At 38.0% G+C, this 19,546-nt stretch overlaps 1 protein-coding gene and 1 long non-coding RNA gene across 5 annotated transcripts in view; one reads left to right on the top strand and one right to left on the bottom strand.

The window, feature by feature from the left end:
- dennd2b (DENN domain containing 2B) overlaps positions 1-19,546 on the bottom strand; it is a 65,075-nt gene that overhangs the window by 28,634 nt on the left and 16,895 nt on the right. For 2 of the 4 annotated variants that reach the window (XM_067442730.1, XM_067442728.1), the window contains exons 2-4: positions 10,343-10,438; positions 3,890-5,143; positions 1,690-1,826 (exon numbers count right to left, since the gene is read on the bottom strand). In XM_067442730.1, the coding sequence (XP_067298831.1) occupies positions 1,690-1,826; positions 3,890-5,143; positions 10,343-10,416 (1,465 nt within the window). In that variant the 5' untranslated portion in view covers positions 10,417-10,438. The remainder of the gene's footprint in view (positions 1-1,689; positions 1,827-3,889; positions 5,144-10,342; positions 10,439-19,546) is intronic. The other 2 variants (XM_067442742.1, XM_067442734.1) reach the window with 1 other exon arrangement.
- Positions 12,908-16,072, top strand: LOC137084756 (uncharacterized). The gene is made up of 3 exons (XR_010906792.1): positions 12,908-13,194; positions 15,564-15,699; positions 15,930-16,072. It is a non-coding gene; the product is annotated as an uncharacterized lncRNA (long non-coding RNA).

Raw genomic sequence — 19,546 nt, 5'->3', positions numbered from 1 at the left:
CTCATTGTAAATGTAATGTGACCCGGCCATCTGGAGATATTTGGCCAATCCATTATCACTATACTAATGTTCATTGCATATGGGGGCTATGCAATGAACTGCCACCAGACCATACAAAGGCCAAAATGCAAAGTAATGCCCAAAGGTTTAAACTAAAAGAAGGTTGTAGGCTAACATATGTATATCATAAATAATGTTTAGGTTTTTAACTTTGGTAATAATTTAGTAGAAAACAGGATTGAAACCTTGGGTTTGGTGAAAGCCTGAAAAAAGAGACTGTTCTGATCTGATGTGCTAACCACAGCCCGGTGCTTCTGGAGACCACCCTTAGATGCCTCTGTCAGACTCTGTTACACCAATCCCCAGCTCAGTGGTTAGAGCGTAGAGGCACATAGAGGCCATATATTTCTCTGGAACTAATCAGCATTCGTAAAAATGTGCAACCGCAATGCTTGATCCCACACCCGAGGTGTTCGCTGGAACAATGGAACCGTTGTCAGGGGGAAAAGGCTGAGAGTCACACACTTCCCAACCGCTAGAGAATACAGCCATGCACTGTCTGGCCCAGTGGCCATCATCATTTCTAGAACAACATGCAGCAAAGGCTGTATTCTTGGCTGTAGAACTGAAAATATGACATATAAACGTCAAGCCTACCGAACCACAAAATCCTTTAACTTGTTTGCCAACTGGGCACTTATTCAACCAGACTTCTTTACAGCACCTGATGCCCTAGCCTCATCAGCAATAGCAAGACAAAGATTTACAGTCTGGCCACAGGGCAAGACCCATGAACACTGTAACAATGTCAAGCCCCTCAGGGTCTGAGCATTAGTGCACACAGACAATTTCCTGCCAGGAAGGAATTTAGCACATGGAATCAGCCAGCGCCACATGCCAGAACTTCATCACCTTCAGTAGACAAAAAAGATCATTTAACCAGGGCTTCTGTAAAGAGTGCACAATCAGCAAATAATAAAATGGTATAAAATATATTATTGTCATATAAAAAATAAAAGTTAATTTAATAAAAAGTTTCAATATATATAAAAAAAAATATGATATTTTTATGAAATTATGCATGAAACATGAAATGATGAATATGAAAGGGAAAATGTATTTATGATATAAAATAAATAAATTATATAAAAATAAAAATGTTTTATGTATTATATAAATATATATATGTATATATATATATATATATATATAGAGAGAGAGAGAGAGAGAGAGAGAGAGAGAGAGAGAGAGAGAGAGAGAGAGAGAGAGAGAGAGAGAGAGAGAGAGAGAGAGAGAGAGAGAGAGAGAGAGAGAGAGAGAGAGAGAGAGAGAGAGAGAGGAAGGGGATATATATATAGAAATATAAAAAATGTGTGTATTATCAACATATATGTAAATAAACCTTTTATTAATAATAAAAAATATATAAATAAAACAAAACTATATTCTACAAAAATGTAAGTAATAAAAAGTACAAATGTTATAGAAATACAAATATTTTAATAATATTTTAATTTTAAATAAAATGATTAATATAAAATAAATATTTGTATACCCTTTTGTGAAATATCTTTAACTAATAAAAAGTTTTCCCATGCAAGTCATCTTCAAATTCCTCAGTTTAACAACTTTAGCATACAATCACAAGGGAGCAAGCAGGATCTATCCTCAACTGTTGGCTGTTCTTACCTACTATGTCCTCATAGGCATTCTCCTCGAGTGTGCTCTTGGAGCTGGGCCGACTGTGGTTTTCTGTGCCATTCTCTGTGGGTGAGGAAGGGTATGAGGAAGGCAGGCTGACAGCATCTTCGGACTCACATGATTCTCTAGAAACAAACAGATAAAGAAAAAATCAAAGCTTTGGACATGACTCTTGATGAACTTGTGAGAAGAGTAAGAGTAGTTCTGTTGGTTTGGCTTAAGGCAAACATCATTCATATTACTAGACCACCTTATAAGATAAAAGCATCTTTCACTTATAAAGTTCTTAAATGTGTCCAATCGCTCAACAGTTCTTCTGGAAGACACCAATTAAAATGATAAGCAACAAGAGAGGATTAAACAACGTGCCTAAATAAACAGGACATATATAGTTCTCGCCTCTGATCAGATGGTAATTTATTGTTTATGTAAAAGAAGCCAAAAGGCATTTGCATGAAAATATACGCACAATAACATGGTTGGAAAGCTAACCAAAAGTTGGAACCCCAAATTAGTACTTTGACATGACACAATCTAATTGCTTGCCTATAGTCTCTAAATGTTTGACTCTGGACCAGCCACAGGAATGTCAAACATGGGCTCAAGTGCAGAGCAGTAGAAATGCTCCAGCACATGAGGTTCTCCATCACGAGAACCTGGCAGCTCTCCATACCCAGTAACTGGGCTAAACAATCCAAGTGCCAAAGATCATTCACAAGGCCATGAGGAATATGAGCTATAAACAACATGAGAGCCCTCAAAAAAGCAGCACCACGAAGCAGTGTTATATCAACTTAACAAGAAGAGATGAAGCAACGTCTCTGAGGTCTTTGAACCTCCAAAAACAGTTAATTTTCTATATTTCACTGGTGGGTTTCTAAAAATGAACTCAAAGGTGTTTTATGGAACTGTTGAAGTTATTGCTTGTGCTATTTTTGGACTTTTGAACTAAATTAGGAGAATTAAACATTAAGCATTGCCCATTTTAGCAGTCTCAGTTTGAATCTCAATGTGAAGATAAAAGAATGTGCTATACACAGAACAATTGTGTAACATTTAACATAGCAACGAATTCACCTAATATGGTAAAATTATGAAACCCTGAGAAAACTGCTAGCATCTCCATGTTGATCTCTGCTTGCCATCAAATGCCTGACAGGAAATTTCATTTTGCTTACTTGATTTGTAACATAAGAATCTGTGAAACTATAGAGGCCAATTCACTGTGAGAGACTATGAAGTCAGAAACAAAAGCCAATAATTCAAAGTCCAGAGCTATATCAACAAAACAAATGCTTGGCCTGTGGTCCTTATCCTTTTCAACATTCTTGGGACAAGTTTTATACACTTCATTATCCAAGAAAAATAAATGATCTCTTGTTCGTGGGGGAATCAACTAAGTGGAAGTACACAAATTCAGTGCTTAGTCATTTTCTGACATGTTTTTCTTTCTCCATCACAAATCTGTCTGCTTAGTCTTTTGTTTGGAATTATTGGAGGTTAAAATCTAGATATTAGTGGGTCCGACACTATCGAATCTTTCCAAACCTGTAATTATTTCACTCGATATTTTCTGAAAATCTTCCCCTGCACCATAGCACTAATATCTCATACACATTCATACTGCACAAGAACCAATGCCGTTCTGATGTCAAAAATGGTGCAATACTTTTGAATAAGTAATTCGCTAAATTAATGAATGCAAATGTAAAATACATCTTCAGGCAGTATCCCTGAAAATTTACAAATGCAAATTAGATGTGACAGCTGCAGTTTTCATGGAAAAAAACAAGATCTATGGTTGACGACTTGGAATACAGCACACAAGTCATATGGAATATAGCACACTACTTTAATTACGCTATTTTTTTCTTTGGCTTTTTTTTTAAGATTGGTGGACTATGGTGACTACATGCTTGCATTGTACAGAAAATATAAAATTAAATATTCTCCTAAACTTTTGTCTAGAATGAAGGAACCTATTAAGCATCACAGCTAGTAACCAGATGGTTGTCAGTTTGATCCTCATGAGGATCAAGCCATGAGCCTTCACCATTGTGTAAGCACAACACTTTGCTTTATTTATCTGAGCACATGATTTATTAGTTAAATTAATCTGCCAAACAACTACAAACTACTATACTGACAGGCATGCCATTCATTCAATGTGGAAGATCATTTTTCTCACCTATCTTGAGTCTTCTTAGGCAAGCTTTCATCTGTCTTGGAATTTCTCATTATAGCAGGTGCTGGGGTGGAAGGAAGTGGAGGTGGAGATTCAGTGGTGGGAAGTAGTCCATTACCAGACAACAAACCTTTGTGGTTCCGGTTGGCATCATACTCAAATGTTCGTTTGGGTTTGGGCAACGGGTTCACTGTAATTCCTGAAGAGTCCTGTGCAGTAGGGAGGTCTGGGCTCTCTGACCTGGTAGAGCTAATGCTAAACCTTTGCTTGAGCTTAGAGAGTCTGTCAGAGCCTGGAGAAGCTTCGGCTTCGGTGGCCAGAGAGCAGATGCTGCTCCGCTTGCTGCCACACGTACTGTCCAAGTCCTCTGTCCCACTTATAGTGAAAGACTTCTGTCTGGACTTGTCAAGTCCGTAGCAATTGCTAAGATACTGCGGTGGGGACGAAGAGGGACTTTCCTTTAATGCCTGCTCAATTTTTTGAATGCGGCTGAGCACGGCTGAGGTCTCCTTGCGTGCCGACAGCGGGCGGAGGAAAATCCCTGAGGACTCTGTCTTTGAAGACCTTTTCTGGAACCTTACAGGAGCTTCTCGATCCGATACATGCTCATCTTCCTCAGTCTCAGGGTAGGAGCACTCGGAAAATGCTGTGCTCATCCTCCTCACACCCTTGAAGTCAAAGGTCTTCTCGCTGCAGGGTGAGGACAGCAGACTTGGACAACCCTCGCTCCCACCTCCAGGCCTTTTCTCCAGGCAAAGGCTCATCCTAGGCAGAGCCGCCTTCCGACCCTCCCATTCCGAGATCTTTTTGCGTATGGCGACGGTTGAGGCGCAGGTCCCCGTACAACTGAGTGAGAATGTGCGCTTATGCCCAAGCTTGGTGGTAGGTCCTACTGAAAGAGTACTCCAGCTGAGGGGTCCAGTATTCAATCCATCCCCCACAGGGGGGGTCTGCTGTGGCTGGTTTTCTTTCTGATCCTGGTTATCACTGCTTGGTGGCTTATGGATGGTGAGCCTCTTGTCCAGACAGCTAATGCTCCTAGATTTGGTGAGCCTGCTTTGACACTCAAAGTCAGTGGAGAGAGAGGCACCACTTCTCAAGCTGGCAGTCTTACAGCTCCAGTTCTTTTGGGTCCAGAGTTTAGCGTCAGCTTTAGCGTACCTTCCTGGCTGACTGGCGTCCTCACTGCCCGTGAGATGAGAGGTACCTGGCTCTTTTCCAGTAGCAAGAATCGGAGGAGGGGACACAGATTGACACCTGAAACAAAAGTAAATCAGTAGGAAGAGTAAGAAACCCTCCAATAATGTGTGACACACAAGAGTGTTATATCCTCACAAACAGTTGCTATGAACAAGAACACAAAAATACGAGTTACTACTAAATGTGTTTCAATCAGAATTAAATACTACAAGTAACGCAAAACGGAGGACTTCAAAAACAATATCAGACAAAAGAAAATGTTAGTTGTCTAATAGGGGAAAGAACAACAACAATCTGACATAAAATTGGCGGTATAGAACCCTTCACATCAAGCCAACGTCAACAGAATAACAAATCAATCCACACAATCATTTGAAGACCTCCCAAACAAAAAGCATCAAACCTATTAAACTTGAAGGATATAAATGAACTCACCCTCACTAACCCTCAGCATTTTTTCTTAGCCGTATGTCCTCTGTAGCAACTGTTTCTCTTTGCCTACATGTCAACGTCAGCCTCCTCATCTTTTCTCAAGCCCATTGTTCACTCAGCAAACAGACGCTGCTCACTGCTGAGCAATGGCATTAAAGACACTGCTGACCTCATTTCAGTCTCGTCAGACACAAACACTTTCTCATCCACCTCAAAATCTAAAGCCGCTCATGAGCTTCCAGGAACTAGAATTCGACTTGGCCCACACCTCAGTGAAATTGAGGCAGGCAGATCTGATGTCACAGCGGTGGTTAGAATAACAAGTGGAAGCTGGGAGGAAGCCAAGAGTATGATCCAGGGTGCAGGTTGAGACAGATCAACCAAAAACATCACCAAAATGCCCTTCCCAAGAAAAAGGAAAGAGAAAAACCATGCCACCTGCAGCCTCGCATGTGGTGCATGAAAATGAGTGTACAGTCAACCCCAGCCCCCCAAATTCACAAAATGCATCAGCACCAAATATTTCAAGCAGACACATCACATTGGTTATCTGTAGAATCTTGTTGCACAATCTGTTGTTCCCAAACTTCACAAATCAAATGTATTTTTCAGGTTTTAAAGGAATAGTTCACTTTAAAATGAAAATTCTGACATCTTTTACTCACCCTCAAGTTGTTTCAAACCTGTATGAATTTCTTTCTTCAGCAGAACACAAGGGAAGATTTTTTGAAGAATGTGAGTAACCTAACAGTTAACTGGAGCCATTGACTTCCATAGTAGGAAAAAAAATACTATGGAAGTCAATGGCTCCAGTTAACTGTTTTATCAACTCTTTATGTTGATTCGTCCATCTAAACTGGAGTGTACCACTAACGGGAACCACCTAGCTACAAAGAGAAATTAATAATCATATTTTTCAAAAAATACTATTTTGATCAACACAAAATATTTGCGCTGATAAAGGATAATTTGACAGGTGCCAGGTGGCATTTGAAAGCGTTGAGTCTTAACTTTACATTGCATGTATCCAATTTGATGAACTCTTAAGTAGTGCTGAGTTACTGGCTGATAAATAAATATTTCAAAATAATATTTTATCATACAGCTCAGATAGTCAAGTCATTTGAAACGCCTCACTGAGTAGAATACAACAAGCATAATTGTCATAAAAGCTTCAAGCATAATGCTTTCCTGGCTTCAACCAGACATAAATATAAATACGAATGAGGCATTTTGCTTGACATTTTACTTGATGAAACATGGAAAATGGCACATTTTTGCATTATTTACAACAGATTCTTGTGATCAAAAAGAGCCCTAACTCACCATAATCCGTCACTTAGATCTAAAGAAATTCCTCCTGCAGTTTTATAATAATAAAATGCCATTAACCGGAAAAACTTGTTTGGAGAGGTTTTTGGACACTCAGCTAAACAAAAAGGCTACATTGGTTCCAAATGCTGTGACTTTTGATTACTTTATGCTACAACCACCCCAAAATTTTATCCAGATGCAGATCACATGTAGGTGTAACGTCATCAAAATAATTGTCCCCCTACCTTAAGTTATAGCATGTCAATTCAAAATTTCCATTGAAGCACACTGACATTTTTTTGTCTTTTATCAGCGTTTGGAGAATGTCCAAATAATAAATAAAAAAACTAAAACATTTAAAAGTGTTCTATCAAATGATACCCGCATTTTGATTCTCCTTGCTATAGTTTTGGAGTTATGCGTCTTTACTTTTGTGTATATCACTCAAAAAAAATACATAAAAATGCCTTTAGGGCTTAAAGAATTAAAGAAAAGGGTATAGTACATCCTCTGAAGATAAAGCGGTAGACCTCTTTGCATGAAATTGTGACAGGAAAATGTGTTTTAAAACAGGATCCCCGGGATCCCCGGCTTGAGACAAACAGTATAATCCTTGATATTTAAAGGGGAGGGCTGGAAAGATGCCAAATCTGTCAAAAGGAAATGGAGGATATTGTTAAGGAGGACAATCTTTGCATCAAGGCTGGTATTTAAAGTACAATTAAACTTCCATAGTCTTTGTTCAGATGTTTTCTATAGAATAACACTGCATATCTAAAAATACCTCCACAACTGCCTGGATGAAGTCTCATAGCATAAATCATTGTTTCTATATCTACAGTATCAGGCTCATGTAAAATGCTTTGCTCAAAGGAAAGCATCAGTTTGAGAATGCTTTCATTGAGTTCGCCATTAGTTTGTGTCTGTGGTGTGACGAGGTTCTCTGAGAGGCTGGACAGGGCCAGTAAAAACAAGGCCAGTTCTGGGGAAGCCAGCTGGTCTGGCCACACATGGGCCTAGTGGGATGCCAGAGCTGGTTTGGCTCATCCTGGGTCTTGAGGGCAATGTCAACCACAGGCCATTTCCTGTTGGAAAGCTGTGCCAGGATGGTGAAACTATGAGGTTCCAGGAACACACATCAAAAGAAATATGTCAAGCCAGATCCAGTGGGTTCTCCCCCACAAAAATGTGGATATTTCATCTGTGATTGAGTTATTTTTTCAGCTATTATCTTTGCTATAAAAAGGGCATATTCTCAGTGCAAAACCTACCTACCGCCACCCTCATCTGACATAAATCTGCTTCTTCAGCATTCTCAATTGCGTGTGATTTACAGCTGAAGCCGTAATATCCATGTCTAGGAAGAGAGGCTAGCAGAAACTTTGCCATCATTTTTCCCCCACACTTCTTTGCATAAATCACAATTTTCTTTGGTAAGTATCTCTGACATCAGAGAGTGTTCAAAGGTAATTTTTTTAAGTAACTCCTCTCACTCTTCAAAGACTGTTCGTTCTTTACTTATTCTGATAGCAACTGCAAATCTCCAAAGTTAAGCAAAGGCCACAAATAGAACAAAGCCTCTTTTCTAATCAACTTCCTTCCTTTTACTCATAACCAGGATGTTTACTTTAGCTTTGTATACAACAGTTTGGCCTATGAAGCATCGATGGACGTGTCTATTTCGCCAACTCCTCAATTATGCATAAACGTTTTGGTTATCATAAGCAATCGTTGTCTATGAATATTTAGATGAAGAGCTGTCAACATCTAACTATGAATATAAAATGTAATCTTTATACAGCCTAAATGTGAATTGCTACAAAAATAATGGTCCAGATTTGTTTCTGATACATTGAAAATCTTCTTAGCGTTAATTAAAAACACAATTTACCTCAGAACAGGGCCCATGTTTATAAAGCCTCTGAGAATTACTACAATAACACTGCTAAGAATGGACTTAAGAGTAAAAAAAATATTGGCTCAAAGCCACGCTTAAAATTTAGTAATCAAGCATCCCAAACATACTTTAAGTGAAGTATAGGACTAAATTTTAAGTGTCTGTTTTAGAGATGATTTACGACACTGCTGTGCCACAAACGGGATTTTGGATGACGACATAGTCATGGACCAATCACTGAATAGATTTCCTTATTTAAGAATATTCTCAGATAAATTCACATTGAATAGTGAAATTCCTAAGAGTTTACATTCAACACACCATAAAGAATTTTCAAGAGAATACATTATCATATACACATTGGAAATGAAAGATACCGGTAAACATGTTTTCCACCATGTCCTACAAATTACACATTTTTAAACCTGTGTGCTGTTGTAACTGGACCTGCCTATATATAGAATAGATTTTACAATATAATCAGCCACCATAGATTCCACAAGAAAACCGAATTAGCGAGAGAAAGAAGCTACTGCTTGCTCGCCCAGTTCACTAAAAAGAACCGGTTAAAAAGAACGATTCGTTCGTGAACCGAACATCACTAGAGTGATAATCCGATCGGGCTCACAAGTGAAGAAGAAATTGTTCACGTTTGTGCCTTTCCGAATTGTGGCAACAGATTGTGAAAATTTGCAGCGAACATTTTGACAGGATGACTAACTTACACAGACACAACACAGCTTCAATCTTGGTTGAAGAAAAATACCTTTCTGTGGTCGAAGACGGGGGGAACCACTGTTGAGGTAAAGTAAACGTTATTTATCCTTCCATTTGGGCACACACATGGCTTGAGGAAAGATGTGCAGTAATAAAATAATCATGCTTTACACACACAACGCTCTTCCCAACTGGACTATTCGCCTTTTTTCCGTCTACAACTGCGTTCCCACGGGACTTCAGCGCGAGATACAGCTAGCCGTCTAAAACACTATTTAGGTGAATTTAAACAATGGCTAAGTGGCTAAATGCATCTCGTTGTCATGTAAGGGACCTTTTCATGTTGGACAGATATTTTAATTGCATTTTGTGTCTGTTAAGAAGCACAAAGACACCCTTTTACGTTTATGCCCCCATAACTGCCGTTTTAGCTGAGTGGGGGCTCTGGGCATTAACTGGTTCGGGGTTGTTTTTATAGACTGTACTAACAAAGGTATAACGATCAAGATAAACTAAAAAAATCCCCGGAGTTGTCCTTTAAGCCCTGTTCACACCAAGAAAGATGTCTATAAAGATATCTAGATAGATTAGTGTCCAGCCCTTTAATTCAGGTAGATTCTGATTGGCTGTCAATGTTTTTCCAACAATATAGTTCCATCAGTATAACTGTGGCATGGCCTTTGCTATTCTCATTAGAATAATTCTTAAAACCTTAGTTGAACTAGTATTAGATTTCATCCAAGGTGTGAGCAGGCCTTTAGGAGGCACAACTTGCAATAGTGGTAACTTCGTATTGTGTTGCTGTTTTACCAGAATCTTCACAATAGCTGTCTGTAAATAACTGAATAAACACAAACAATAGACAAAGACTGCTGACTCATCATCAGGACACTCACCTGTCTGAGTTTTCCTGTGGATCTTTAGCCGCTCCTGCTCTCGGTGCAGTTTTGGAGCTCTTGTTGGCAGTCATCTCCCTCTGACGGCCCCCTCACCTGGTTAAAAACAAAACTTACTTTGGTAAGAAAGCTGTATCATGAGTAAATATACAAATACTTAACACTACTGTACTGCAACAATTAACCAAACAATCTCTATGAACAAGACGCATTGAATGCAGATGACAAAATATTCCATTTGATCCGGAAACATATTCAACTGAACAAGGTAAGAGAGAGAACTGGCTATGCATAGTGAGATTTTTTATTTTTTTTTCAGTGACATGGCACACAAGATTTGAAATACTTGGGCCACAAGACTGACCCATGGATTAACTCCGTCTGGCAAATATGACTCAAAACACAACAAATATGGACCTTAATCTCTACAAAAGAAGAGCGATATTATCCCTGTAATGTAAACAAATCTCTGACCCTCACACAAAAACAAAAAAAGACGGAAAGCCCCAGCATGTTGGTTTGTGTTTTTAGATGCAGATAATAAATCCAGTTTAAGATACTGAGGTATAACATATCTTAACTTATACGTAACATACGTAACTTTCAGAGAAAGAAATGCATGCAGCTCAAAAACAGATTCATGAAAAAGACAGCATTTACCCATTAAAAAGTTGCTGTCTTGATCTTAGTGTGGTTGACGTCATTGCGATATTAAAGGCCAGGCCTTCTGAAGCTAATCGATGGGGTTTTGTAAGAAAAATCCATTTTAAAGTAAAGTTTTATAAAGTAAAATATCTAGATTTCGCCAGACCGCCTTTCTTATTCAACTTACGGAAAAACCGTACCTGGCGTATTAAATCGGACGTGCAGTAAGCATTTTGAACGGTTACACTTTCTGCATAAGTTGAATATGGAAAGCGGTCTGGTGGCAGCTAGATTTTTTACTCTTTAAAGTTTAAATATGGATATTTTTCTTACACAAACCCATTGATTCGCTTTAGAAGGCCTTTATTAACCCCCCAGTGCCGTGTGGAGTACGTTTATGTTGGATGCATCTTTTTTTGAGCTTCAAACTCAATGGACCCCATCACTGCCATTATAAATCTGGGAAGTGTCAGGATATGTATTAATTTAACTCTGATTTTGTTCATTAGAAAGAAGAAAGTAATTTGGGGAATTTTTTGTTTTTATTTTAAAGTGAACTACTCCTTTAACTGTCAGGTGAAAATCCTGAACTAGATCCCCAAGAAATGAAAAAGCAAATATTGGTTTTAGGTTTTTTAAGAGCTTTCTTTCAGACCCCCAGGTTTGAGCAATAATAATAATAGTGACTCTTTTCAAGCACCACTAATAATAGCAACATTAAATTGTGAACTGATTTCTACAACCCCTGAATATGCAGTCTAGAGAACAGCAGCACTAAGACCCAAAGGTAATTACAGAGCAGGTTTACATGGCCTGTTAGTATAAGAGAGGTTCTAAAAAAATCTGTTTGTAGTATCAGAGAGCCATGCCAATTGCCTTAAGTCTATGAAGCAATGTTTAGAGTGTGTTTGTATTAACGTCTGTTAGAATAGAGTAGCCAAGATTAACAAAGCTGAGCTAGTCTCTTGGCTCATTAAATAGTGATTGCTTTTTCCCATGAACATTTGCACCTTAGGACTAAAAAAAACTCTGTTTAATGACAGATATTAGTTTTACAAGCTGGGTCAGGGAGTTGTGGTTTTGGGAGCTTTGAGCACACAGGGACTCAGGTTGGTTGTTAACAGAGGGAAGGGGGCTGGTTTTTCATTTTGTCAGTTGAAGCTATAACAAGACTTGAAAATCTTTGATGAGCAGTAAATCAGATTTAAAAGGCCATGCTTTGCACAACAAGTCCCTTAAATGGTTTTGGATGAACAGATCCTTTTCACTTGACTATATATTCCCAAAACTATTAAAGCAATATTCTGGACAAAAAACAATCAAGCTCATCGACAGAACGTATGGCATAATGATGCAATAAAATTCCTTATCTTCTTTCTTTTTTAAAAGCAAAAATCTAGGTTATAGTGAGGCACTAAACATCAGATCACTTTTGTCACAGTGTATAAACTGTGTTAACATGATTTTAGTGTGCAAAAAGAAATTCTTAACCTTTGTGTTATACTATATTCCTTGGCACGACAACATTACAACCTAAAACAGCTTTACACCTCACCGTTTTTAACAGAAGAATTAATGTTTTTTTAATAAAATTTATATAATGATGGGAATTTAATATAAAATTATATTATCTGAGTTTTAATCTTCCGAAAATTGGCCCTCAAATTGCTTCTATTGTAAGTGCCTAATCATAACCTATACCCACCTAAAGGATTATTAGGAACACCTGTTCAATTTCTCATTAATGCAATTATCTAATCAACCAATCACATGGCTTTAATTCATTTAGGGGTTTGGTCCTGGTCAAGACAATCTCCTGAACTCCAAACTGAATGTCAGAATGGGAAAGCGTGCAATTTTGAGCGTGTCATTGTTGTTGGTGTCAGGCCAGTCTGAGTATTTCACAATCTGCTCAGTTCTGCCAGAAAGACTCGGGAGAATAAATACTGTGACAATTATCCATTTATTAACAACCCAGCAAGCAATAAAGTACTTTGGCATAGGCCCCGTCCGTAGCTCGCAATCAGAGGGTACTGACTCTGCATATCCTGCCTGAAAACGAAGGCAGAGGCGCAGCCGACCCCCCCGTGAGTTATGGAAGGGACCATCCTGGTGGTGGTGCGGTGGAGTAGGGAAGAATTTGACTTGGAGGTGGTGTGGAGGATGGCGGTAAATTGGGGCGTCAGCATCTGCGAACTCAAACATGAGTAAGTACCGATCTTTTATACCCAAGTATTAGAATGTGATTGGATAAATAGAAGTTGAAGTGACGTAACAATTAAGTCTATCCCGGCAGAACTTATGCTAAAGCTTTCATTTACTGGGATTCTCACACACAACCATTTCTAGGGTTTACAAAGAATGGTGTGAAAAGGGAAAAACATCCAGTATGCGGCAGTCCTGTGGGCGAAAATGCCTTTTTGATGCTAGAGGTCAGAGGAGAATGGGTCGACTGATTCAAGCTGATAGAAGAGCAACTTTGACTGAAATAACCACTCGTTACAACCGAGGTATGCAGCAAAGCATTTGTGAAGCCACAACATGCAGAACCTTGAGGCGGTTGGGCTACAACAGCAGAAGATCCCACCGCGTACCTCTCATCTCCACTACAAATAGGAAAAGAGGCTACAATTTGCACTAGCTCACCAAAATTGGACCGTTGAAGACTGGTAAAATGTTGCCTGGTCTGATGAGTCTCAATTTATGTTGAGATATTCAGATAGTAGAGTCAGAATTTGGCGTAAACAGAATGAGAACATGGATCCATCATGCCTTGTTACCACTGGGCAGGCTGGTGGTGGTGGTGTAATGGTGTGGGGGATGTTTTCTTGGCACACTTTAGGCCCCTTAGTGCCAATTGGGCATCGTTTAAATGCCACGGCCTACCTGAGTATTGTTTCTGACCATGTCCATCCCCTTATGACCACCATGTACCCATCCTCTGATGGCTACTTCCAGCAGAATAATGTCACAAAGCTTGAATAATTTCAAATTGGTTTATTGAACATGACAATGTGTTCACTGTACTAAAATGGCACCCACAGTCACCAGATCTCAGCCCAATAGAGCATCTTTGGGATGTGGTGGAATGGGAGCTTCGTGCCCTGGATGGGCATCCCACAAATCTCCATCAACTGCAAGATGCTATCCTATCAATATGGGCCAACATTTCTAAAGAATGCTTTCAGCACCTTGTTGAATCAATGCCACGTAGAATTAAGGAAACAAGGGACAAATTATCTATTGTGGTAATTAGGGCTGTAACTAACAATTATTTTGTTAATCAATTTGGTAGATTATTTTGACGATTAATCTGATTTTTTTTTTTGCGCTGATGATTTATAAATAAAAAAATACATTTTGGGCGATGTCTTGGTTCTATCAATCGTTGTTGATTGGACTGAGGCAGATTGTTGTTATGACATTTGATTAAGAATTATATAGTAGTAAAAAATAAACACGAATGGCTGAAACAAAATCATGCACAATAAGACCGATATAGATGTGAATTTCCATTTACTGCCAATTTTAACTTGAATTGAATCCAGAGTTTCCTTTGAACATAACTATGATCTCAGATGTAATCCTCACCACAATCACAAGCTCTTCACACCAACACAACCACTGCAAACTGTCTTCACACCAAGATACATCTTAACTAGCCACCCCTCACAACCACAGCACCATGTGCATACCACTTGCCACTTCCTCCCATCAAATTAGAGGGCCTCATCAGAGACCCAAGTGGGAAAAAATGATCTTCCACATGGAGAAGGAACACCTCCCATTTTGGCTTGCATTCACTCGTACTGCTGTTTATGGTTTATAAGGAGGTCAATATTACAAGCACTCAAATACAGAGGGGGCTGGGTGTAACTGGGTGCACTGGGGGCTTGTTTACAGGAAGTTGTTGTATGCAGTAGTCAGCCAACCAGCAGCAGAACAAAAAGCCCAACAGAGACAGATGAGAGGAGAGACAGCATTCCTTCTGTCAGCCATTTCCTGTTTCGGAGGACTGCAAAGAACATGCATCTTCATTTTCAATCTAACAGGAGGACCCTCTAACGCTCATATTCAGACTTCTGTAGTTTATCATTTCAGTAATTCAGTTATATTTGACTTTCTCTGTGTTTGCCCAAAGGTTACTTTTGACTTACTATGTGGTGATTAGCATACAATGTTTCCAGCTGATAACTTCAAAATGTGGTTGTTGTTATTTTTACAAAAATCACTCAAGCTGCAAACAAAAGATAAAATTATGACCAAACATAACTAAAAATATTTTCTTTTCTATGACCTGGGAGGCACAATATTTCCGGAATCTCTTTTTTTCACCTTTACTAAGCTGTTGAAAGGTGAACAGCTGTAAAAATAAAGCATGCTGAACACGGAAATATAGTAGTCCACTATTGAAGCATCACTATCAGACTGCTTGACTTCATTTACAAATTTCTTCCAAAAAGCACAATAAAAGTTCTTAAAATTACAATTAAACCAAAAAGATGTTTTGGATACAGAATTGTTCAGTTCAGAAAAGTAAATGTAATTTCCTCATAAAATGAGTTATGACTTGCAGATTGACTGAGATAACCTGCTTATGTCAAGAAATATTGGAAGGGAAAAAAGACCTGCTGAGTGTGATTGACAATCTGCTTATTGAAGATGCTGTTCCACATCAGTCTGCTCTGCATGGATGACTGCAAAGAAGCAGGGTTTGTTCCAAAAATGTATCACTAAAATATTAAATGTAATTACCGTAGCCATGAACTCATAATGCCGGCATACATTTTACAACATATTGATTTCACAGGAAACAACGGTCATATTTATTTTAGCTTGCTCACTAAAAACTGGCATCATTAAACATTCATCATTATGATTCATTACTCCAGTTTTCACGTTTAATATGCTCAGTAACCATGTGACTCTTTCATCTGCACAGTGGCACCGTTTCAGTGAGCTACAATCATCTCTTTCTCTCAGATATTGATCTACAACAGGAAGAGCAAGAGCTGCTCCCATTTCTCTGAGAAACGGCCAGAAAACCACATAACCTTAAGAATTCATACTGACTATACTGTAAAAGACAATAAATGTTATATGTTTATTTAGACTTGGATGAAAATAAAATCCTTGGAATCATAGTTCTTGGATTATCATGTCAGTAATCATGCCATAGATTCAATAGATAGAATAACATTTACATCACATTTTCCAGAGCACTGTAGAGTCTGAAGGCCTAAAATCTGTAAGAGCATTTGCATTTTCAATAGTTTACTGTACTGGTCAACCACTAGTACAACAGTTGTAACACTCAAAATTAACTAGGTAAAAGTTAAATGTAGAATAAAATAAGAATTGATTAAAAAACTTTTTTTCCAAATTTGTTTAAACTTTCTTTATCAATACATAATTTACATTTACATTTACATTTAATCATTTAGCAGACGCTTTTATCCAAAGCGACTTACAAAAAAGGGGAGAGTAATAGAAGCAACGGAACAGACAAGGCCAAAAACCTATAAGACCTGTAAGAAATCTCAATTAATTAGCACAATACACAACAAATTTTTTTTTTTTTTTTTTTTTTTTTTTTTTTTTTTAAAGACAGACATCTACAACAAAAACTCACGTCCGCAAAGTGCCGAACACTGGATTTTGATAGCTATGATAACAACCCATTAGGACTAAGGCTGTTGCCCCAGCTGTTGTCGTTAATGCAGATTCAGTGGCCCAATGGGTTGGTTTTGTATTCTAGCTAAACGCGCAGCAATAGCCATCTACAACAAAAACTCACGTACGCAATATACAGAACACTGGATTCTGATAGTTATGATAACTATGTAACACACCCGCCTGAAGGAACAAATCCGTATGAGAGACGTAGATATGATCCAGGAGTGTACGCTTTTGGTCGTTGCTGTGGTGATCAGTAAGTGCTATTCTGTATTGGTCAAGTGCAAATGGAAAAGATGTGTCTTAAGATGTTTTTTAAGAATGGCTACAGACTCGGCAGCACGAATTGAGATCGGCAGGTCATTCCACCAGGTGGGAACGGTCCAGGAAAATGTCCGTGATAATTAAAATGTAAGTACTCAGAAAAATAAAGTATACAAATTGAGTGTCTGTAGACCTTTCACGACTGTTTTAAAGACAACTCATTATTTCCATTCACTCCACCTTCTCCCTTCTGTGCTCTTTCCAAAGCCACGCCCCCAAAATACATGAACGCGCTACACCGGCCGCTCAGCTGGAAGACGCATTATTTACCTCAGACAAGCGGTGTGCATGTAGTCACATCATGTCAGAATCACATGTAATAAAAAATCTAACTTAATCAGTATGAATATAAACAAATAAGATTTTAGTACTCACTATAAGCTAGAATACCAATACTGGTAACGTTTATAATATATTTTTGTTTGATTCGGTAACAAGCTACTTATATTTATAAGGCAAAGCTAAAAACGGGTAGCATTGATACGTTTTTCCAATAACATCAGTTATACTGTGATGAAGATGAATTTCGTGTAAGAACATATACTGTGTTTAGCATGTAAGAGTTTCCATGATGAAAGCATTGTTGACAAGTAGTAGCTAAAGCTAACTTATCAAAAAGTTCCTGGATGCGGTGTACTAGCTGTTACACAAGCATTTTGTTATCTCAAGTTAAATTTTGCGAAATTCAACACAACAGCGATCAACTTGAGCTAAGCATATTGCGTATTACGTCTTGTCTAAAGTTAATTCATGATGGCGCTCATGATCAAAGGTTTATTTAATCTACCTCCCTTTGAAAAAACTTTATTTGTTATGCTGCATAGAGACAATCACGGAAAACTCTGCAGCCATATTTGCCGTTCTGCACATCAGAGATCGCGTGCATAGCCGTTTTCAGTTGTTGTTCTTTAACGCCTTGGAGAAGCTTTGCTTGTACGTTTCATTTATTATTCTTAATTTATGTATTTTGGGTCTATATCTTATGATGTATATATTAGAAGCATGTTATCGGTTCCACGTGCGTTATTCAGACATTTCAAAAGATTGCTACGCGATCACGTAATGACTACTGTAATTTACCGATGGTAATGTAAACATTGTATTAATGAGTCATTGTATTGGTTTATTTATATTTAAGTAAGCATATTTGTATTTCTTTTTCAGTTTCACAAAAAATAATGTAACAGAGATGAGAGAAACAACATGATTGCACTCAACTAAGTCAAGTAAAGATACAAATTTACTTCTTCATCTGTGTGGTCATTGAGGCATCTTCATCACTTCAAAATGTTTAGCTATCTGTATGTGCATGCCCAACACACACGCATGCAGAGGACAGAATATTGCGTATGTATCATCTCTACTAATGGCTAAGTGTATAACATTGTAACTTTATGCTAAGTAATGTTATGTTAGCTATATTAGGTAGTTACATGTGCTAGTGACACATGCTTCATAAAAACCATCATTCGAAAGCCACGCCGATATTTACTCGCGTTTGATTTCTTTGTTTATCCAAAGACTTTTTGTGCATTGCCTTTTCTTGTACTGTCTTGCTTTTTTTTTGCATTGTTTCCCTTCGCTGACTGCAAAACCCGGCACTGTAAATTTTGAATGCTTTTGCTCTTCCTAGGGGTGCGTGGCTGCAAAATGGGTGGTAGCCATGGTAGCAAGAGAGAGTGACAGTTGCCCAAGGCAACCCAAGACAGGACTTGTTTCGTCCCGAACGAAAATAATGAGTGGTGTTTATCGCTGATTAAAAAGTCGAGTCACTCAATTTTTATACCCTCTTTTTCAGAGTCCTTACATTTTAATTATGTATTGACATATAAAGAAAGTTTCAACAAATTTGGTGAAAAGTGTTATAGATCATTCTTACCTACCCTACCTTTAACCGACAGTACGAATTTTGACCAATTAATATGATCAGTTAAACCGCTTTAAGAGTAATTTAAGTATTTTTTTAAGATAAATTAAAATGTTTGTTGCATGGTTAAAAAAATATGATACACATAAAATTGTGTTTTTTAAAGAGGAAAAAAACTGATAAGTCATGCTCATCTGTAAGCACATTATATGATTATTCAGAAATAATGTTTACAAAGTGTGCACTTGAGGCACCTGCTAAAAAAATGTCTTATAACAGCAGAAACTAATTAAAATACTCTGTAATTTATGGTCATACGGATAAAAGTAATGCTGTGTTGAAAAACAGTAATACAGTTTTAATAGAAAAATATTAACATTAACATAATTTAGAATTGTTGGAGTTAATATTTGAAGTTTCACAGGTTTAGCATTTTAGCTTCTTTTTTCATAATGTAAAGAGTGTATAAATAACTGTGCAGATGAAATGAAAAGCTTCAAAATAGACCCGAGTTTTAATTCTATTTTCCTGTCAGGGGAATTTGTGTCTTTTGAGAATTTTTGCACTTTTGACTCCGATCTAAGGTGTCCCAGATTACCCTAATTCACCCTACATTTAACATAATGGTCCCTGCTGATCAGTCACAATGCTTTTGTTATGTATTTAAATCGTCTGTGGAAGGACCCTAAAAT

This window comes from Pseudorasbora parva, chromosome 1, assembly GCF_024679245.1.
Source record: "Pseudorasbora parva isolate DD20220531a chromosome 1, ASM2467924v1, whole genome shotgun sequence".
In the NCBI taxonomy this organism is placed as follows: domain Eukaryota; kingdom Metazoa; phylum Chordata; class Actinopteri; order Cypriniformes; family Gobionidae; genus Pseudorasbora; species Pseudorasbora parva.
The sequence above is the reverse complement of the archived record's forward strand: the minus strand, read 5'-3'. Positions and strand labels throughout refer to the sequence as shown.